The sequence below is a fragment of the Pholis gunnellus genome (assembly GCF_910591455.1).
Source record: "Pholis gunnellus genome assembly, chromosome: 18".
Taxonomy (NCBI): Eukaryota; Metazoa; Chordata; class Actinopteri; order Perciformes; family Pholidae; genus Pholis; species Pholis gunnellus.
The window spans coordinates 6,591,776-6,615,583 of record NC_136545.1 but is presented as its reverse complement, the minus strand read 5'-3'; the positions used below and the strand labels follow the sequence as shown (position 1 = coordinate 6,615,583).

The window sequence follows — 23,808 nt, the reverse complement described above, 5'->3', positions numbered from 1 at the left end:
AGATCTTTTCAACATTAAACAGCAAGGCTAGCTGGCTCTTGTATGTCTAATCTTTATATAGGTGAAGAAATATATATATATATATATATATATATATATATATATATATATATATATATATTATATATTGCCACATCCCCACCTGATGCGCTTTTTTTTTCACCAGCTCCTCTTGTCCTTTGTGTCGTTTTTTCCATTTCACTGGAGGATTATCTTTTTCCGCTCCATCCCTGTCAACACGCAGCACGTTACCAGGAACCATGGCAGCATCAATGCTTGGATGTGAGAGAAAGTGAGAGAGTGTGTTTTTCTGAGTTTTACCACAATGAGGGACAAATTGTTGGACTGAAAGCAGCTGATTTGCAACAGCTTGCCTAATTGGAGAAAGCATTTTATTTTGTTTTGTTTTTTCAAAGGATCCCCATCAGCTGATGCCAATGGTTTAATTGTAATTACATTCAGCGTGTTGTGAAATAGTCCCTCAGTTTCTGTGTGTCTGTGCACAGCTTCATGTTCCACGGTTTCTTTGCCGCTTTTCATTATAAGTAAACGTCCCTCTATGGATATTTTAGCTGGCGTATGGAGGAAATCATTACTGCACCTGTTTCTATATTAGAAATAATGTTTCCCTTCCATCTAATTTCATAACCAGCATCTGGACAGAGACTGCCTGAATGTAAACAGCGACCCTGGAGTATCGTTTATTTTTACATGTCTCATATTGTAGTCATTAAAAGAATCCATATGTCCAGGCACCACGGCAGAGCGTGGAATTAACAAAACAAACAGAAATGTATGATTCATTCCTCCGACTCCTCGCCTCTTCTCTCTCCCTCCACCCACATCACTTTCTGACTCTGACTCTCTTATCGCTGCCGCTGTGTATCCTCCGCGAGCCCAATAGAGCCATTGTCATGTCATCTTCCTGTTTCTATGGTGACGAGGTGCGATCTGTCGCCAGCGAGTCTCTCGCCTCGCCGCTCCTCACTTGCCCCAGTGACTTTCAAGCATGTCCACTTTCTCATAAATGACAGTTGGATCCAGTAGACTCATGCTCTCTGACCCTCTCTCTCTCTCACATATATGTACATTAATAATCTCTTTATTAGCATGACCATAATAAGTACAGTAGTGCCAGTGCAGGTTGTTCAAGGCTTACAATGTATATAATGATTTACAAGGTAAAAAAGGGTTAAAGGTAAATACATGTAAAACATGTTTCAGTTTTGTTTTCAGCAGTAGATTTGAATTATATACCAACTTGTCTTTCCCCTCTCTTAGTAGAGTAACACTGCTTGAGATGGCGTTCATGGAGAGCAGCAGGTTTCTCCTCGCGACAGAGACCGTAGCAATGCACACGCCAACCACCTGATTGTGCCGGTGTGTTTGTGTTCAGAACTCCATTTCCTCTCCAGTCTCTCCCCCGTTTCCTCTCATCTCTGTACATTTATGATCCAAGTGCACGAAGCTGCTTAAACGTGTTCAACTCACTCCGATGCATCTGTGTATCCGTTCGTACTGCCCCCTTGGAAGATTTGTCAATTTCTCATTTTCGTTGACGATGTGCACATCTTTTGTCCTGCAGATCAACTTTTGTCAGTCAGGCGTTAAAAAGTGCAGACGAGCAAAATGTTAACTCCGATTTTGCAGCCTTGTTGAACCAAGTAATCACTGCATTAAAGAAAAGACGTGGGAGAAATCTAAATGGCGGGGGGGATATATATTAGCATTGCATTGCGGCGTTGCGAGGCAGACGGTTTGAATAATTAACTGTTGGATTAAATGATTTGGATTTGAAAATGGCGAATGACGTGGTATGGTACAATGACACCAGATTGCATTGCCTTGATATCTTCTGTTTTTCACATGTGTCTCTCTGTCTGTGTCCATTATAAAGATGCCATATAGGATGTCATGTCCAAACGGGCGTCTCTTTAGCTGGAGGTATGAGCCGAACACACACCTGCTCTCTTTCCCTAGACAGGAAGCTGTGAAATAACTTTGGAGCATGTTAGCGCTCGTCGAGCTGTCACTGAACCTCAGGCAGCTGCGAATGGACATATTTGGCACCAGCACATACGTACATGTTATTGTCCCACCAGGCAAGCGTCCAAACGCACACGCTAAAAGCCTCCGACAAAGCCCGAGGACGCAACACACCATGATAAATCACATGTGCTACCACATTCACACTTCAGTCATCACCGACGGGGCTAGTCCACGGATACATCATCCACTCTATCTACTAAAGGACAGGTGTATTTGTAGGTGAGAGGAGATGAATGATACTTATTATAAATAAAAGATGAGGTCTGTGAAGGCACAAGAGTGATGTGCAAACCAGAGAGCAGTCAGAGAGCGCATACCTCCACCAGTCCTCTGAATGTGTTACTTTTAATGTAAGTAAAAGCTTCTAAAACTGCTCCACATGTCAGTCTGGAACCTTTATCAGTCCACTGTATTATGAATCCTTCTTCAGGATGTTTCTCATTGAAAGAAACAGAAAAAGAAAGTAGTGAATATGACTTGTTGAAATGTGACACATTTGGTCAGTGGTTGAACTACACCAGGCTGCTTTACTCAACAAAGTGCAACACCTGAATGCCTCTGAGCCTCCCTTATGGCGTGCTCCATTATTCCTATTAGGATGATTCATCGCAGCTCGCCCCTCTCTATGACGACAGGCTCTTTTACCCAGCCTTCGAGGGCGGTCATTTTGAACAATTTTGGCTCCAGTACTTCATACACACTCCTTGGTTACAACCAAACACCGGCTTTACCCCTCACATTTCAGTGCTGTGACGCAAACGGTGTGGTATAGTTCGGTAATAAAAAGCCATTACCATTCTCTGTTTCCTCGGCTGATTATTAGGCCTCAGCCCTTCCCAGCAGCACACGCATGCATGAGTAAAGGATCTCCTTTGTTGTTATTTTTTCTTCTTTCTTTTACTGAAAGCTTCTTCCTGTAAATCTTGTGATTCATTTGGAAAAGAAGACACCTAATCTGATTTAAAGCAGCGTGCTGTAAATCACAAAAATACTTTTTGATGCCACGCCACAGCCTCCTGTTTGGTTTACGACTCCACGGGGAAATCAGGTGTCAGGCGGAAATGTCCATATGGAAATGAGAAAAAAGAATATTGGCAAGTGTAAAAAAATGCGCTTTAATAATGCAGATATATTGACAACAAATCCCTGCAGATATTGAGAGTGACAATCAATATTCCTTGTTGGGGGAAAAAAACAGGATCAGGTTTGTAAAAGTCTAGTAATGATGATTTCTCAGTGAAGGTCTTCCTGAATACGTTTCATTACGGTATCAAACGGCGTGACACTCAGCCTGGCGAACGGATTGAAACAAACACTCACATTGGCTCTCAGGCGGAGTGCCAGCTGGTAAACACGTCCGGCTGATTGATTCGAGTCGAGTCCCGTCTTTGTCTCAGACTCTGTCAGTCCACTTCTCATCGTGTCTACCTCTCGCTGTGTCTCTCCTCGTATATTTCGCCCTCTGTTTTAACTACAGTCGACTCCGGTTAGTGTGCAGCAGTGTTCACGTATGAAAGCAATTTGGTCATAATTGTGATTTTGTAATCATTTTGTAACACTTCGAACGAAACCTCCTCGAATGTCCCCCTGCTTTTGAACTTGTGACCGTAATAGTTCAAGTCATAAGAAACTATTCCTTTCTAGCTCTGGTTTGGTCTCCACCATAGAAAACATATTGATGAGTGAAGCATAATCAAAGTACACATCATTTGTAACTAATGGGCTTAAACAATTTTTCTTTATATACTCCAGAAATGTTATTTGTGTTTGCGTCATATCGTTTGATTGTTTGTGAGGTCACCGGGGGGGCATTAGAGTATATGTTGGCCGTCTATCCCTCACTGTCTTGTAGACGTGCCCATCGACCCCGCACACAACGTGTTGGCGTAGCTGCTCTGCATTAGCAGCTCTGTGTCAAGGCTTCCCGCTTTCTCTTCAGCTCCAATTCACCCACATAATAGCGAGACATAAAGAGTGTAAGAGGGGGGGGTCTGGAAAATGGAGAGAAGATGCGGTCACTGACAAGTTGTTTTTTTGTGCACGTGTGGGTAATGTTTCTACGTGTGCACTGTGTTTACAACTCAAAGCCCTCACGGCTATCTGAAGATGGATGATGTATTGCTACAGTACCGCCAGTGTGTAAATAATAGAGCGATATTGACTGTAATTAATCATGAAGGAACCGCAATCAGAATGTACAGAAAACATGCAGCAGTCAGTGTGTGTGTGTGTTTGTGTGTGTGTGTGTGGACACGTATGAGCGCAGAGGAGGCACAGGTGTGAACTTCCCAGGACTCTACCAAACATAACCTGCTCATTTTCCACTTCATTTATCACAACCTCAAGCTATAACCCTCCTGATGCCACCAGGGCCGACTTCTGTTTCCATCACCTTACGCTCCAAATAACATTCATGTCAAACTGCAATTTGAACCTTTCTTTTTGTAACGCTGATGTAAGCGCAAAAAAACTTGATTGACCCTTTTTGTTTTATAGGTAGCAGAGGCACAAACCCTGTATTCTGTTAAAATGAGTTGAAAATGATCAGTTTATGTTCTGTTGTCAATTTTGCTTTACAGTAAATTCACGTCGGTAATTCATATCAATATGACCGAAACTCTGTGTCTTGATAAATGATGGTCCATTCAGAGTCCAATAGTCCATAAAGCAGAGTATGCTTCAGGGTGAGTTACCTTGTGATTGACAGGTCTCTTGTTTTCGTCTTACAGCTTTAACCCTTTCACAATGTGTTTTCAGTTCATGAAAGTTAATTGTAGATGTTTTGGTCGCCTAAAAATGATCTCCACCATCTCGTGTCACTTCCGGTTGTGAAAAAATAAGATGGCGACGGCCAAAATGCCGAACTCCACAAACCAACGGGTGAAGTCACAGTGACTACGTCCACTTCTTATATACAGTCTATGTTTAAATTGTAATTTTCGACTCCATCACATGCCTTTAGGAATGTGCTGTTGCAATGCACAAACGTGTGTGATAATTCTATACAACGTAGCATTTTTTTTATATTTGTACTTGTTTGTATGCAATATTCAGTGGGTGGAAAACTGGAAAATGTTCTAAATGTATTTCTGTTACTATTGTTTATGTCGTTTTTAGCTCTGTTAAGTCTTCCTCCACTGCCTCCGTCGCTGACTGGAGTTCCTGTGATAAGGCCTCCATTATGCAACAGCCACTGTGTTGATTTATCTTCTTGTTGCTAATGAGTTGAAGGCTGATTACAGCGTAGTTAATAGCTCTCAGTAATGGCCTCGTATAGACAAGGTGATTTATGGGGGATGGCGTTCAGAACAGAACTGGCCACACAGGTTCATTTTCAACATTGATTAGCTATAGCCTGCATCCACGACTCTCTCTCGCTCTCTCTCGCTCTCGCTCTCGTTCTCCACATTAACCATATACAGTAGGCAATATTACAGTTAATTGTATTCATGCTATAAACATCTAATTATCTAGCATCATAAATTAGTGTAGGTGTACATATTTACCCATGATATTGGTTATTCCCACATGTTATTAGGTTTAGGCTACTGAAACAGGTATCAGGAAAGATTGCAGTTCTGGTTCAATATTCCTGTCCTGGGTTGTTCTATATTGCAGCTATGAATTCTTTTTTTAATCAAGTATTCTTCCAATTATTTCATTGATTAATCGAGTAATCAGATAAGAAATACGTTTGCTTTATTATTACAGAGCAATAGTAAATATGAAAAAAAGTAACTTCCACTGATCGGAGTGTTCATCACACATTCAATATGGATTAATGGACATTCAGGGGTCCTGCTCCTTGAACTATAAGCTTTGATGCAAAGAATTTAGCGAATGAGCTTTAGTGATCTAGTTAATCGAGGAATTGTTTCAGCCCTAAATAATGTTTCCTTCAGCTTTTACAACAAGTGGTACTTGAGATTGACTTTTGGCGGTCCACTGGGATTACAGGGCTCCATGGAGGACATCCAAGTACCTAACATTCGATTTTAAGAATTCGTACTCTCACATTTTCCACTCAACAGTGGCTGGAGAAAGTAATTATCTGCCCCATCCAGGCGGGATTGTTTATGCAGGTAATATGCAGCAGACTCACAGTCAAGTCAATAATTCAATGATTTTAAATAATGTGAGAATACAAGCAGTAAAGAGTTACAGTATTTAAGTGTTTTCATCTTTTGCTGGCTCTACTTATTGAGGCGCATTAGCTGTCAATTTTCTGCATGAGAGAGAGAAAAAATACAGCTTTCCATTTTAAATGTGCTATTTACCTTCTTGCCATGGATGTTTGTTATAATGAACACCCTGAAGGGGGTCGGACATGAAATCAGCAGTCAAAAGCATGTAAAGTGATTAGAGACCATGATGTGTTTAGTTGGCTTCATGAGTCCTGCTCATTTCTTGCATCAAAAGACGACTCGCTATTTGTTCTGGGTGATGTTAATGTGAGTGAACCTACATCTGGAATAACCGGTTCTGGTTGAGACCGTCAACCTGAGTCAAAATGTCTGCTGTGCAGAAGTTCCACAGCAAACATTGGTTGATTGTGTAACACGAGATTCTTTTGTAATATATATATATATATATATACAGTTTAATGGTTTGGCAAAGTATTCAACGTTCTTTTACCTGCGGACAGATTTGAATACTTTTACATCTGCCTTGCTTTGCCGTGATGTAGTGATCGTTATGTTTGCTTAAAAATGTAATTTGTCAACAGAGAGTAAATTGATTAGCATCGATTAGATCCTCTGTCGCCCATAAAAAAAAAGCCCGGCTGCCTGCAGCACAGCAGATTTCATTTAGCTTCGCTCCACTTAATTCTCTGTTCTCAGTCAGATCCCATTGAGACGGAGTTCGTCCAATGTCTGGTTAGCAGGAAACATGAATTTCGGAGGCCCTCTGGTGACTGTGTAAACTGAGCTGATCAGTAACTGAACCTCCGAGCTGTTTATGTTCAGAGATGAGGTCCCATATGAAAACTGGCCTTTCCTGACCTTCGACATATAAGGTCACTCCTGTCTAATGCATTCTTCATTAATACATTGATTGCGGATTATAATCAATATGTAAGAGTTCCAGCATGACTTGAAACTAACGAATGCATAGATTTTGACTAAATGTCAATTGATTTGAACCGTAATACTGCTTATATGCAGTTAAGGTGAGTAGAAAAGGAATAGACAGGCCTGTTCTTGCTGCTCATGTAATGCTGTTGAAAATGGGATGAATGCAGCATCTGTTCATCCATCGTTTCTCTGTTCCTTCCACATCCATGGACCTGTATTTGCAAGTATTCCTTCCCAAACTGACAACCTAATCTCTCTCTTGCAACGGCCAAACTATCTCATCGCCCGTTCAAAACCCGCCGATTTCTTGTCCTCCGGTATTGCTGCGAGCAGCAACTGCTCATCCAAACAACTTCACACTCCTGAGCAATACATCAACCATGACATGATTGTTCACGCTGTTCTTATTCACTTTTCGTACTCGTGCCGATGAAAGCTATGCACTGCAATTCGTATACAGCCCACGTAATTGTGAGCCAGGATGTGCAGGGCTGCCGTTGAGGAAGTCAGGTGGTGGAGTATGCAGAGCGACAAAGTCAGCAGGTCGGAGTGGATGGATGTGTCAACAAACACAGAAGTACACGGTCACCCACCATGACTTATTTCACCTTATTTCTGTTACATAACTTGTGTACTTCACTATGTAAGTTACGCAACAAACTTTACATTTAAAACCAAATCCCTATCTTTTCCTAAACCTAAGCAAGTGGTTTTGTTGCCTAAACATCAGGTTCTGTGATGCAAGGCCAATAAAGGGAGGTTACCATATTTGGAATGTGGAGGAATGACGTTAAGACGCCGTAGACAGCTCTGGTCGTGGCAGCGACCTGTCAATCACAGTAGCCCCGCCCTAAAGCATACTCCACTTTATGGTCTATTTGACACTAAATGGACCATCATCAAGAAGACTTGAATCTAGAGATTGAGACAATAAACTCAAGTTTACAATGTTTACTGAGGTAATAAATTAAGTGAGAAGTAGTCATTTTCTCCTAGACTTCTATACAATCTGACCTCTTTACTCAACCGGAGGAGTCGCCCCCTGCTGGCCAGTAGAGAGAATCGGCAGCCGCCTGGGTGTAACACTTAATATCATAGCGAGTGACGGAGAGCAAGCTTTACTCAGCATGACGTTTGGTGGTGTAATAGTCAATAGGGTACATAACCTATGAATAAATATGTCCCGTAGATCTCAAGAGACCACACTCAACACTGGACTTCCTATTGGTGCTCAGCTAAACACCCGCCAAGTCGCTCGGATGAACGGCTGTCGATAAATTGAGAGGACGGACAGAGAGACCCAGTTCGATATGTTTTATTGAGAGCATAGCAGCCTGGATTCCTCATTTTCATGTTATGTTGACGTTGGAGAACGATCACAGTCACATTTAAACAATGAAATGTAAACTGATGTGGGTCATAAACCGACCAGGGACGACTGTTGAAGATAAATGCTCATGTGCCCAAAATTCAGGATTTAGAAAGAACGGAGACGTCCTCCATTTCAGCCTAAATGATTCAAAAGTTAACTCTCCATCTTCTGCATTAATGTCGTTCACAAGCATTTGTGACACATTTTTTTGTCTGCAGTGCATTTTTATTGTCTTAGTTCAGCTCAAAAGGAACATGATCACATGTGCAGAGAGAAGCTAAATATTTGAAACGCACCACTGCTGCACTACCCAAACATGCACGGCACAGCAGTGTACACTTCCTGTGAGCCGAGTTAAGACAAAGTACATTACCTCAGCATGGGAGTCGTGCTTTCCTCAAACTCCTGCCTTTCTATTAGATCTGTTCTCTTCTCTGGGGCCACTTTAATTATACAGAGTTGAAATGATCAGCTGTTACATGGTGCTGTGTATCGCATGTATGCTGTGGATTGGAGTTGTTTAGATACCTCACCTTCATTTGGTTAGTCGTTTGTCATTTTACAAAGTCTTTACAGACCAGCGTATTTTTAACATTCCAACCACCGTCTATCAGGCCGTCTTTACTTGATTCTTTTAAATGACGGCTGCAGGAACTACGTTAATGAGATACTTTCCCGTCTCGTCTTTTTTACATACTGAACAATTTCGGCATTGTGCTAGTAATACTTGCTTTCATTTTAAATGCAATCCTTCATTTGTTTTTTAATGTGTTGGCAACCATGCTGTTGTGCTAAAAACATTAATAATGTATGCCATAATTGGTTTAATTAACATCGTCACACTCAGTGGCAGCCACCATTTATCTGTCGCTGCCTAAATTGTTGCACACCTAGCCAGCTGCGTGACTAAAGAACCCAAAATATTTACAATTACAATTTTTGCCTTTTTTAATGAGCTTTAATTCCCTGCAATTATTACGTTTATTTTATAAAACTGATATTATGATGTTCTTTTTTTTTTTTTAAAGGAATAAACCACAGTACTGGTGCTGTCTTGTCGTTTGCTGTAAATGTATGAAAGAAAGCGAGTTTGTTAATCTGTTTTATTTGACAGAGTGTGACAATGATCCAAATTCAGCAAGAAGTGGCTGCACATTAGGGAGCCTCTCTTCCAAGAAAGACGGATCTCCCCACGGATTACACTTCTGTGAGCGACAGCCTGGCTGCGAGCACGTCGACAGGCCCGGAGATTCTGTTCACCACACAAATCTGTGACAGTAGACGTAAGAATGAAGGAGGGTTTGTTCACACTGAGGGGGGCAATGAGAGACGGTGACATTTGTACTGTAAACATTTTAGCTGATGCTGTTAGAACGTGAGGATGCAGCGTGGAGTTTTAATGTCTTGGTCAGTGATATTTTGAGACGGATGATCACTGTTGTGATGAAACTATAGTGTGACCTCGCTGGCCCTCTGTAGCCACAGGGGCCAGCGAGTGATGAATATCCAATTAAGTCGAAAGAAAAGCCAGTCCAAATATATTGCGATCAATATAGCAATCATGACAAAATGAGAAAACAAAATTAGAATCTCAATCACTCATCACTGTAATCATGGAGCCTTTCATGACAAAATCATTTATTCATTACATATTAGACACTATATCAATTATTAGGGTCAATATTAGAAGCCTGCTTAAATATATTCGGTCTTGTAAACTACTCCATCGTGCTTTAGGATTGCTGTGATTTCCCCATGGTTATATACATAACTGGAGCTACTACAGCAAATATTGCCTTTTTCATTGAATTCTTATGAAATGTATATTGGTCGCCACTTTTCACATGTCACGGTTTAGGCCACAAAACCACCTGGTTTGGTTTTGAATACACAGCATGGTCAGGCTTAAAATGACTATATGAACTAAGTGAAATACTTCCGTGAACATTTTAACAATACTTTTGGACACTGTTCTCAAACACCGGTCTCCTGGTTGCAAGTCCTGTGTTTGTTTCACCAATGAACCTCCACCCCCCGCCCACCACTGGCAAACTTATTACGTCACTCTTTGATTCTTTGATGTGCTTACATAGTCAGTACAGACCACATGGCGTACAGACAACACTCGGAAAGCAAGATGGCGTTCTATAAATTGTTGTCATTCATACACCAGCTGGTGTTCTGAGCGGGCTCAAAGAACCGACTCACACTATGTTGCTATTTCTTATTACATTTCATTTATATTGAGGGACTTTATGAGTTATGAATACCTTATTTGTTTGTTTTTCACTATGTGACGCAATAAAAAGAATTGTTTCTTCACAAAATGTGAGGTAAAGCGACTACAGTATGTTTTAGTGCCATTTTTCAGAGTTTAAAGCATGTTTTGATGATCATTGGGACAATAATAAGCTGAATGATTTTGGCCTGGAGAATAGTGAAACGTTCATGTCGTCCCATGCCTGAAGCTGAATGACTGAATGGATTGTAGTTAATAACTGTAAATCACGAGGAAGACTCAGGTTTAATTAACCTTTAAATCCCCAGTGAGTCAACCATTAGAAGCCATCGAAACCCACAGAAAAGACTTCTATTAAATAGTATTCCTGTCTGATGGAATGGTGCAGCTACATATTTATATTGATATGTGATATGAATTGGCATACATTGTGGAATAAGATGATTCAGTTTTGTCTTTGTTTAGAGTTGCAGGTGGAAAAGAAACGCAACATATTCTGAAGTTATGTTTCATCACTTGCAGGCAATCCTCGATAAACACGTTCTGTCAAATATTTAATGCAATATCTTTACTGTCTGGCTTTATATTAATCCTACTTTTTATTAATGTTTGTGTCTGCTGTTCTTTTTTCTGTCTGTTGTTCTTTATTAGCTTTTTTTTTTTTTTTTAATAAGCACCCTGGTAAAGCTTTACTGACTTGAAATGTTCCTTACTTATACACTGTGCTCACAGAAAAGGGTCACACAGAAGACACTGCGCTATATGAGTGACGCACCTCATGATCTATACAACGACGGCCGACCCATGCAGTGGATGTGTGCCATAATGTCACGTCCATGCAGCTTTCCAGAGAGGATTCAGCTGTGGAGGCTGGGCTTGATTGCATTACCACACATAAATCACGGCACATCTTGTCAGGACTTCTTCTTGGGGGGGGAAGTGTCCTCTAATAATAACGCTCATACAGTAACAATATTCTATGTACATGCGGTACTCCTGTTTTCCTACTGTTACTACTACTACCAATACTATTGATAACATTACATTACAGTCATTTACCAGACGCTTTTATCCAAAGCGACTTACAATAAGTGTATTCAACATCGGTATTCAAGAGAACTACTAGTCACCAGAAGTCATAAGTACATCTCCTTTTTTAAACAAGCATCTAAGAGCATAACCCAGAGCCAAAGTACAGTGCAGAAACAAACGAAAACAAGTGCAACAAACTAGTGTGAATACAATAAGTGCTAAGTGGAAGGCTCAGGGTAGCACTTCTTGAAGAGGTGGGTTTTCAACCTGCGCCGAAAGATGGGCAGCGACTCCGCTGTCCTGACGTCAGTGGGGAGTTCATTCCACCACTGTGGGGCCAGGACAGAAAACAGCCGTGACCGGGTCAATCGGGGGATAACAATATGAAACCTAATATTTGAGCTGCAAAGCTTGAATGTGTCCATCAAAACAATGACGGACAGACTCCTGTGACTACTTTACTCTTTGCGTCACTGACATTGAGCATCTGCTTCCTGTTTGGATCCATGTGTGATGATGCAATGCTTTTATTGGAACACCTGGACTTTAGCTGTTTTAAGTTTTCCAAACACAATCCAATGTCCTGAGACTTAAGTAGTAAAGAAGGACTTACAGTAAGTTGTGTCCCAGTTCCATACTACATACTAATGCTGCAGAATGGACTGTATGCAAATGTTCTTTTGTTTTTGGAGTTAGTGTGCAATAAATCAATGTAGTTTGCTGTGTTGTACTAACTAGAAAGGATTCAAGACCTCCGATGAAAGAAGACATTATTCCAGGTTTAAAGGTACCCTGTGGAGATTTCTTGTAAACACAGTTTTTGTTTGCAGCCAGTTACTCACCAAAATAGATTGTGTGTATCCTTGAGTTCTGAAGTGTTGAATACGTTTCTCTCTACATAGAACATTTGTAAAAGTATCAAGCTTCCCTTCCTTTGCTGGCGTATTGCTGCGTTTCACCTCCTGTTGATTAGAATAGTGTGAAACCATTTAGAGGAATGTGCAACGTGTCACCTGCGTCTATGTGCAGAGTAAACTAGACCCAGACATGAAAGTGTTCATAGTGCTGCTAGTGGGGTACCTTTTTATTTTTTAGATACACTACATATTAAAGTCCTTCCTAGAATTAGTATGTAGCACACTGACCACATCCAGGGAGCAAATAAATCTGTACCCCAGCATCGGAAAGCATCTGAAACACTTTCATTCCAACATTGGCTAAAGGATTTATTGGATTCGCTCCGCAGTGAAAAATTCAGGTTAATCCTTTAAAAAATGTATGATTTTTAGGAAAACTTCCAAACCATACCAATTCTAATGAGAGCCCTCCCTATCACAGATAAATGAGGTCTTCACGACTCCACTCCGTAAGAAACCCAAGTCGGGCCAGATTCAAATCATTCAGTCTGTCATAAAAGGAGAGAAATATTCTCTTTGAGGCAGAGAGAAATGAAACCGTGGCATTCAGGAAAAAAGGATCATGCTGCTGCTGATGTTGGGCTTCCTGCTCTATCTGGGTCTATTTGGGTCCACTACTTTTAGGATCAGGACTTATTCTCAGGTTTATTGCCAGCCGCGACAGGGACGCTGCTATTTTTTTCACCCAGTGAGTCTGCGTGTGAGCTACCAGATGTTTATGTGTCTGTCTGTCTGTGGACAGCGTGCAGGAAATGTGTTTTCTGTGGTCATTAATCACTGGATGTGTGGAAAAAAACTACCATGCGTAACTAATGTGGCCGTGGGACTGAGAAGCAACCTGTGTTTTATGTTTTGACAACTTGGGATTCATTGCTGGGGTTATTAATTAACAGTCAGATGTAGGAGGAGAGGATGTAGAGAGGGGAGGATAAAGAGGGGAAACACTCCTTCCATGTGTTGTTTATGTTTACTGAGCTTTGGCTCAACAACACATCTCAGACCTCCAGCTGAGCAGTGCACATACAGGTCTGATTCTAAAATCAACACACCTGCAGAGTCTGTGATGCAGCTTTATTTTCTTGCTCTTTTGTGTCTTTCAGGCCTTATTGACGAGGTTTGAAACATCCACAGTAATGTGTTGGTTGGCACTCGTCCAGAGATGTACTGGCAACATAAGTAATAACACACAGAATGCTGCCACTTTACATATCTATGTATTCTTGTAATTATAATACTTGTGTTGTGATCTCATCTGACATTGGTATTCATATATATGCTGTGCTTAAGTCCACGCCTATATTGACCCAGGCAATAAAGCCAGATTCAATGTTCCAGTTCATCCCAAAGGTGGAAAAGCAAGCAAATATACATCCATCACTGTTACATCAGCTAGCTAGGAAAGAAGATCCAAAGATGGATGATATGAGAAACAAATACCTAATACTTGTTACTTTGAATTTATTAATTTATTAATTTAAAGGGCATTAGTGTCTGTTGTAAATATTGTAAAAGACGCAACATTCATTAAATCAAATCGTGGAGCGATGGTAAAGGGGCAACTGGTCACATTTCATGTGGATGTTCAATCAGTGTCGATGGTTATTGTAGTCTATTGAAGCAATTTAATGCACCAAGCAAGCTTGGTTCTCGCTTATGGAGCCGTGCCGGCAGCGCCTACATGTACCAGGATGCATTGGGCTTCTGACACCTGGAGGGTCCATGCCAGCCTTCTCCTCTTGCACGGCTCATGCAGCCGCAGCCTCTCTCCGCTGCATTGCTTTTCTCTGTTGGAAAAGTAGATAGTTAGCAATACAAGCAAGTTCTGTTTTTTGTGCTGCGTCTATAGATCACGGCGCCTCCGGCCTACCCAGAGGCAGAGACTAGAACTACAGGCTGAAACGGCCTGTAGTTCTTCCTTACCTCCGACTCGTCACTGTCACGTCAAATGATGCCGATTTTGCAGCTTGAAACTCCGCTCTCTCTGTCAATATAGCAAGCACTGAGGAATGTATTGCTTCAATCGACTGCATTCACCCTCATCACTGAATGGACAGCCACATAAAAGGTGGCGAATTTTCCTTTTAATTGTTTATTTTATGTCAGGTGGCTTTATTTCCCTGGGGGGCATTTGAGGTAGTTCACTAATTGCTGCCCCGGTTGAATAATTAGTAAAGTCATGTTATTTAGTAACATTCCGCATGCGGCCCATCTTCTTTCACGATATAGGTCATTTCATATTTCGATAACGTTATATATCACAGTATGTTTTCTGGTAGTTCAGTAAATAAATAGTCTTTATGAAACAACCTGGTTAAGACTATTTATGTGTACTCCTGCGTGAATTAAGTACTACAAAAGCACAGAGTATTTTCTCATTTTGTTAAGAACTTTGGTGCAAAACGAACAGTTTCAAGTGAAATTATAGAGAAAAAAAGATTAGATATTCAAGCTGTATATTGACTATGTTTACATGCATGCATACAAATACAGAGTAATCAGATTTTCGGAGAAATTTGTGCCTGTCAATTTAGACAACCTAATTGTGTATCACGATATCTTGGTATATGATCTAATCACGATACAATTCCATTGAAAGACCATAAATTATCATATTGAATTATCGCCCAGCCCTAGTTTGAACTTTTTGACTCCACCCTTAGAACAAGAACACCCACTTCTCAAAGATCTGATGCAATGTACTGAACAATATTTTTTTTTCCGCCCAATTATGTTGGATGTAAAGAAAATAGGAGGTTGTCAGGCTGATCGAGCTTGATTTAGAAAATCAGAGCTAAGTTAGATCCTAGCCCGAGGATGTGAGCCTGCTTGTTGTTTTTTAGTCCCCTGCGTTTGTCTTGTTTATGAGTTTAATAAGGAGGAAGCCTGCATGTTTATATATGTGTGTGTGTGTGTGTGTGCATGTAAACGCGTGCATGCGGTGTTAATTTAGAACCACAGCACTACAGCAGCCATGTTTGACGGCGAGTGGCTCTGGCAGCCACGGTGAGTTCATGAGTACCCCCTTCTGTCCTCGTGTGCATTGCGGGAAATGCTTGCTCTCCTGACTCTGTCACAGCTGTCCACTCACATCATATAACGTCATGGCGATACAGCCCACCACATGCACACACACGCACACACACGCACACAATGCACACTCCACTTTTGCTCACAAACAGGATGTGACATACTGACGCCCGGCTCGTGTTTGGTTTCCTATTAGATGAGATGGTAGAAATGAGGTCTAATTGGCAAGAAATGGTCTGTGTCTAATGATGAGGTCTGTGTCCTACATTGTGTGTGGTTTGTGTGTGTGTCTGCCTGCACATCCATGCACTCTTGTAAATTAAGCAAAATGGACATTTCAGAGATAAGTTTTGACTTTGCATTCTTAGCTGTGTCACCCACGTTCTGAGGCTGAAACTGACAGAAAGACAATAATAAAAAAAACAGACAGGTAGGTGACTCAGACTAGATTCTATGTTTGGGCAACACAGATACAATCATCTATCTTCTCCTATATATATATATGGTGATACAGTACATCATCTGTAAATTAATGTCAAACACATTTATAACCAGATGTGAATGTTTAAATCTAATCTAGTGAATTAAATATCTGGAAAATCACTCTGCCACATTCAGGTAAAGTGGTCCTGCTCACTTATTTTGCCACCAGTAACGGCCGAAAACAAGCAGAGCTATTAAAGGGATAGATGTCTTATGTATTGTGTTGCAAAATCATCTAATGCTATCTATCGGCAGATCAGCCGGCTCTAATCCATCCACAGCAAATGTGGTTGAACTCTTCCTCGTTGTTTTCAAAATGTCAGGTCATGGACCTAATTGGTAAAGAGGAAATGTTGGCACGTTTGTGCTCCTTGACAATATGGACGGAGTTGCATCAAAATCAGTCGGAATCGTTCGCTGGGGGAGCATGGATCTCTGCATCATAATTCACGTCAATCTAGTCAGTAGTTGTGAAGAACAGTTGGACCAACAGCCAACCGACAGCCAACCATGTGCCTCACTGCTAAAAAACAGCAATAACATTCAACATCACAGTGATGGTAATCGATCAGACAGAGATGGATATTTTTACAGACAAAATGAAAGACAGACGAGCAAAAAATATGCAGTTTGACAAGTTATCGCGTAGACGGATATGTTTGTCTCTCCTGTACTTAGTTACCACAACAGCAGGTGCCGTTCAAAGTGATGTCCCTAACATGCTTCTTACTGTACCGTACTGCTGAGACGGTTGTTTGTTAAACTTGACGAATGAGTCCTGACATGCTATCCTGATACGTACATCCAAAATCCAAAAGTTTATTTTTTCCTCAGTAACTCCAGTGGCTCTCCCTCCCACTGTGTTCTATCAGCTTCAGGGATAATTCTCACCCCTGAGCCGAAACGACAGACAGGAAAGTAGACGTAAGTTATACAACAGCACCAGCTAGACGAGCAGGTATTGAATTAATATATTCACTATGCAGAGAGACAGACATACAGTCTGTGACCAGCTGGTAATGTTCAGACAGACAGACAGACAGCAGTTTTTTTTCCAGCACCGTGTTCTCCGTCTGTCCTGTGGGAGCCTCCGTCTCTTCTTTCCGTGATGTGTGAGGAACTCAATCACAGCCCTCGGCCCCCAGCTGGGCAGGGTCACAGTAATTAAACTACATCACTCTGCGTCACGAGAAGGGCGCCTTTTTCTCAGCCATATCTTTCCACCTCTGTTTTTTTTTTCATTTTTGCTGTCACTGTCTTTAAAGGAACAGTTAAACATTTTGGGACATAACTTTGGCTTTTTTTTACACTTCAGTTTTTGTACAGAATCAACAAACAAGATACAACCTGTTGATTGGTGAGCTTCAGAGGTGCTGGCAGATCTTTGTTTTAAACTTTGGACCTTTGCCAGGCTAGCTGTAGCCCCTACTTGTAGTCTTTATGCTAAGCTAAGCTAACTGGCTTATCATGGGATCAATCTCTAAGCACGACACCAACGAAGAGCATTTCACAAAATGTCAAACTACTCTTTCAAAGTTCACTTTATATTATTTTCATGCTTCAAATTAAGCCCAAATGCCAATCAAACAGCATCTTTGCCTTTGAACCTTGTTGCGGCTAACTTGTTAGCAGACAGTTGCCTATTTTCACACCCCGTGGCAACATCAGCATTCTAAAAGTCTCATATTTGACGAGTAGTGCTTGTGTTTGAATAGTGTCTCCTGGTGAGCATGTCAACCGTTGTGTGTTCAGTCATCCATCGAACCGGGAGGAGGGAAGTGTCACATTTTTTTGGCACGAAGAATCAACTGGATGTAGTGAAGCGTATGTTCGTTCCTACACATTTTGTTGGGCAGCATGAATCAATGTTATCCCCGTCTTGTTCTGCCATTGTTTCTTCAAGGTTGAATTAGTTCAAGTTCTATTTTTATTTCAGCGGGAAAAACTGAGTCACGGGATCAGGATATATGTATATACTTGGTGAACCACACAGGAAATGGCTGCTTTATTGTGCATGTGTGATTTTGTACACCAATGTGGAAACCATCAGTGTGTACGAATGTGTCTTTGTGAATTTAATCGTCTGTTTTTTTTGTTTTTGTGGTCCGACCCTGAAGATGAGCATAAGCTACATGCTGAGATATGCTTTGATGGTTGTACCTTTTGTGTGATGATACGGAGGAAAGTGGCACGTGGCTCTTTGTGTGTGTGTGTGTGTGTGTGTGTGTGTGTGTGAGAGAGCGAGTGACAGACGATAGCATCACCCTCCATATTTCCTGTGCCGGTGTCTGGCGCCCACATGGATATATTGCGGTGATGATAAAGGGATATTAAAACTCATGGCTTCTTGCTCAGCCTGCTCCCTGCCCGACTGTCTGTCTACACAGTCATCAAATCATCCCTTCACAGGCAAACATGCACACACACACACATACATGTGTGCACTGAGCAGGACTAAGTGAGTTATTGATGGTAGAGGATATCCAATAAAAACAGCACAGAGCGATGATTCAGGTTTGTATAGCCTCTTTTCGTTGACTCAAACCTCAAATGTTATAGTACAAGGTGTGAATCATTTGAAATACAACCATGTCAACTGTACATAGTACACTTGTTTTCATTTACTGCCAGAGTAGGATTGTCTTTTAATGTATTTCAATTAAAGGCAGATGAACAAACACTAATTCCCATCAGAACATAGTGTACAGTAGTATTTCTGATTCAGATTATATGAAGCAGCTCTGAAAGCTAAGTGAGAATGTGTCGGTACACCTGACCTGTGTTGATACTGCAACATATTATTCATGTTTGTTTATGAACTGGCCCCTGGCCTCCTGTCATTTTGCAAAAGTGGCCCCCCAAGGTAAAGCAAGTGGAGCATCACCTGGTTACATGAGCTGGTTTCCACGGTGATTCAAGGTGGTTGTGAGTGAGTACTGCGTGATCGCTACGGTGATGGTGTGTTTGCATTAGTCACAACGCACAGCTGTAGTAGTATAGTGATAGAAGCCAGTTGTGAGAGAGACTGGATGTGACCGTTTCAGCACCATGGAGAGGGACAGCAGACAGATGCTGTGTATCATTAGAGCCAAAGGGAACTTAGAATTGTAGCCTCGCAGCTTAATTGGTTTAATTATGAATATTGTCGTGGTATCTGCTGTTAGAAATGCCCCCAACTGCTGCACATTGCTTTTATGTTGTTTCTTTACCTCCATTATATGGTGTTTAATTCTTGGTTAAGAGGCAGGGTCCTCTTTGATGTGTGATGAACGTCACGAGACTGATTAGTCCTGACAGGAGGGGACTTCTTCTGTGACGCGTTGGACGGTGCAGGACTACTACAGGTGACATCTGGAGGATTTACGACCATGAAACATCCACAGAGTTGATTCCATCTGACAGAGAGAAAAGGAGATTTTGTTTTTGTGCAGCCTGAATTTCAACCAGAACTTGATACAAAACACACTGAGCTGTAACATGTTTAGCTCAGTGGTGTTTTGATTTGGAACAGGTTTATGGATCTGTTGCGGCTACAACGTGGTCTTTGGAGAGTCTTGAGAGCAGCTACTGTGTGTGATGGTTTTAGTGCAACGTAGAACGACATAGAGTGGGTTTATGTTCAGCACCATTGAAAGAGGTATTAGGACTTTTCATACGCTGTTTTGCAGTCCTCATCAATATTTCATCTTTACGTCATCCCTCAGCTCTGATCCCTCTCTTTTTTTCGGTTCCTTCCTCTGACTGCTCATTTCTAAATCTCGGATCCCCACGTGGAGCTGTAAATTGTAAAACAGTACGCTAATACAATTTGCATGTGGGAAAAGTATTCTAATGGGACAATTATGAAAAGCAGCATTTAGAAATCCATCACTGTCTGAGAATTTCATCGACTGCAAAGCCTGTGCATGAAATATGTATATAACAATATATTCTATATTACATAGCAGGCACTTTCATCCCAGCAGACTGATTTCACCCATGATGATAGTAACCATAAAGCACAGATGTGCTTTATGGTTACTATGCCAACTGGTACCCAGGGAGCGATAAGCGACCTTTCTTGTTTTTCTAGTTGTTTTTTCTTTCTGTGTGTGTGTGTGTGTGTGTGTGTGTGTGTGTGTGTACTGCATTTCTTTCAGTCAGTCGTGAGTGTTTGCTACCCGCTATATAAAAGCTATTGTACTCCTGAGGATTTGGGCTCCCGAAGGTACTTAACTGAGAGGTTTAAGGACACACACATATGGGATGTTATACACTATAGAATTTATACTCGAATGCCTTTCTAAATAAATGCATCATGAAGTATCTCTGTGTTTTTCAGCGAAGGGGAAACTAAATGGGTATTCAGTCTAAGATAATCAGGCTAGTTCTCTATCATTTGCCTCAACAAGCTGAGGCAGACTTCTCTCCATCCATCATTTTGTCTCCACCATTGTTGGTCACATTTGATAGCGAGAAAGCGACAGAATAGAAACTGAAAGAAAATGTGTTTACAAGTCAAGAATTTGAATATTTTAGCTTCCTTGAAAGCTGGTAAAGTAGAGGATGTGTAGGAATTTGTCCCTTTTAGAATCAGGATCAAATTATTATTATTCCTGGCTGCAGGAATACAGTCACCCCTCCTCCTTTCTTTCTTGTTACCCCCCCCCTCTCTCTCCCTCTCTTCTTAGCCCAGAGCATGTGCTTTTTTTTCTGTGTGTTTCAGTGGAGCACTTAAGTCTCCCCCTCTGTGTACAGCCTGTAATGAGGGCTGCCAGCTGTGTCTCAGTGGCTAGTGCACGCACACACACACACACACACACACACACGCCACACTATGTCACTCCACCACATGTAGGTAAAAGCAGATATGATGTGGTCAACCTATAGGCTGTTTGTGTGTTTGTGTGTGTGAGGAGGCAGAAAGATGGTTTGTATTTGTGTTGAAATGCTTTTCTCTGTTTTGTATCTTTGTAAATTCAATATATTTGGCTGTTGGACAACCTTATACAGTATTTTGTGTTTCAATGTTACAGTGAAATATTGCGTCATATTGCAGAAGTTTTAACTGTGCTTACTGGATGTTCCTGTCTCTGTGTCTGTGTGTGTGTGTGTGTGTGTGTGTGTGTGTGTGTGTGTGTGTACAGAATCCTGGCCACGGTGGGTTCGGACTTTGACCTGCGAACACTGCGAGCAGTGAGAGTGCTGAGACCCCTGAAACTTGTGTCAGGAATCCCCAGTAAGTTCCTCAACATTTGAAGATCATATCATTTCAAGAATTGTACTGTGGACAAAATGGCTTCTTCAAACTCCGGGAAGGTTATTTAGTTTGAGCATTGAGATAAATGGACAGGACTCCACCCATAGTATTTTTCCACCTTTCTCTTTTTGCTCTTTGCTCTGATGTGTTGATATATTCCTCACTTCTCTGCCCTACAGATGTAGATACAGATACACATGTAGAAAAACTTTCATTGTCTTATAAAGTTTTTATTATGTCTTTTAAATTGGAAAGTTTTCAACAGAACGCTGAAAAGAAAAACATGCACCACAGACTTTATTGAAAATAAAGTCGCCAAGTCTACCAAGAAAGTCACCAATTGGGCAACACTGACAGCCCCTCCCTTCAGGCCACTCTCCAAAATGATGATTATGATTATGATTGTAAACAACAAGCAGGCATTTCTTTTGGGCCAGATACAATGATTTGATGTGGCTGTCACAGATAACACCATTTAGTTTGTTTGTTTGTCAGAGCAGTTGATTTATTGATTGCTGTCGAGATATAAAGAGAATTTAAAAGAAATATTAAAAAGAAAATGTTTTTGAAGAAGATATCCAACCCTAACTTTACATGATGATTCCTGTTTATTACAATTGTGTAGTTTGGACAATCATTATTTGGTATTAATAACATTATAACTGCTGAGACCTTAATATTGCTAAAAAGAAGTTGGATGATCAGATTGGAGTGATGTTGTGTTCCCAGACCTCAGCCGTTAATGTGGGTGAGTCTAATGTTATCGTAACTGATAGAAATGATGGGCAAAACAACAAAAATAAGACCCAAGGTGCAATGAACTTTAATTATCCTCAGGAATAGACAGAGCCCTGCTGACACTCTGCCCCATCTTTTCCTGTCCCTCAGGTCTCCAGGTGGTTTTGAAGTCCATAATGAAAGCCATGGTTCCTCTGCTCCAGATCGGCCTGCTGCTTTTCTTCGCCATTGTCATGTTTGCCATCATCGGGGTGGAGTTTTACATGGGCAAATTCCACACCACCTGCTTCAAGATAGAGACTGGTGAGAGCAACAGCTTGGCTGCGGCGCGTTGTTTGTACGACAACACCGACTATCGGCTGAGCTGACGCCAGGAAAAACTTCTTTCAGCTGTGTTCCCAACATTTGTCACGGATGAGAGCATTATATTACATTGCATATGTATGCAGGCGTACATAAATGATTCATAAGATTGGTATGTATGTGGCTTATGCGTAGCCGCACATCCACAGCGCTGGCAGGCAGTGTGCCTAAATCAACGTAAACAAACAAGTGCACAGCAGAATTTCTGACGTGTGATTTTTCACATCTTGAGTTTGATAAATGGTATTTTCACAGTCTTCAGGGTTTGATTGATAACGCCTCTGCTGTATCTCAATAGGGATGCTTATGTACTCGGCCTCCTGATCGAATTCTACCTCGGAGTTAATGAGGTTACAATTCACTCGCTCTCTCTGCTACATTAGGAGTGCGTGCTACTGTACCGAGCAGCAGTAATACCTAATGGCATTCCTTGCTGTGTGAGTCGGAGTGGAGCAGCGTCTCAACAACAGTGTTTTATAGGTTTTAACTCCTTAAATATGAACCATGTTTACATTTCTTTTTACCATTTTCCAATCCATGCTGTAGTTTGCAGTTTTGCAGGTTTATTAGAAAAAGTAGAATAATAATAGATCAGTATCTATGTAGGTGTAAATGGATCAGTGTCCTTTTTTCAGTTTCGGCAAGTCTTTCAAAGAAATAACTCAGAAATCCAAACTTAAAAATATCTAACTTTTACATTTGGAAAACTTTATTCTCCATATTTGTTAAATTGCATTGTTGCTTGTAATTTACAACTACACCGAAATACATACATGCTTACACTTAAAAACAGTTAAAGTAAAGTTTAAAGCTATACCAACAACCAAGAATTAGTTGACAATGTAGCAACACATATTCATTTTCCCTATAATTATAATTGTTCCCTATAATTAATTCCTTTCAATGAAACCATCAGGAAACTATAGGGGCCGTGCCAATGATAGGCTTACTCAAAACGTCATTCAGTCATCTTGGTGATAATAGATTAGAAACTGTGAATGCTTTCGAATCAAGCTCATATTGTTTTGTACATTTGAAAAGGAAACCGCCAACTAACTATGAGATCGCACAAACAGTGTGAACTTCAGCACAAGTCCGTAACACTTGAAACATGTCACAACTCACCTCCTTTACACCTTGCTTTCTCCACCACATTTCATCAAGGTGTCAATGTGTCGTCTGTGAAAATGAAATGGAGGGAGAAAGATAAGTCTCCCCTGTGTTTCAGTCAGCGTAGCAACAAAACCCATTTCTGATAAATCACAGTTAGGTTA

General features: G+C 41.0%; 1 protein-coding gene across 1 annotated transcript in view; it reads left to right on the top strand.

Moving 5' to 3' along the window:
- The window catches only part of cacna1bb (calcium channel, voltage-dependent, N type, alpha 1B subunit, b), a gene marked incomplete at both ends in the record, with an annotated part of 140,032 nt that overhangs the window by 24,405 nt on the left and 91,819 nt on the right, over nt 1-23,808 (top strand). The window contains 2 exons of the mRNA XM_079178483.1: nt 21,321-21,412; nt 22,322-22,474. Of these exons, the coding sequence (XP_079034609.1) occupies nt 21,321-21,412; nt 22,322-22,474 (245 nt within the window). The remainder of the gene's footprint in view (nt 1-21,320; nt 21,413-22,321; nt 22,475-23,808) is intronic.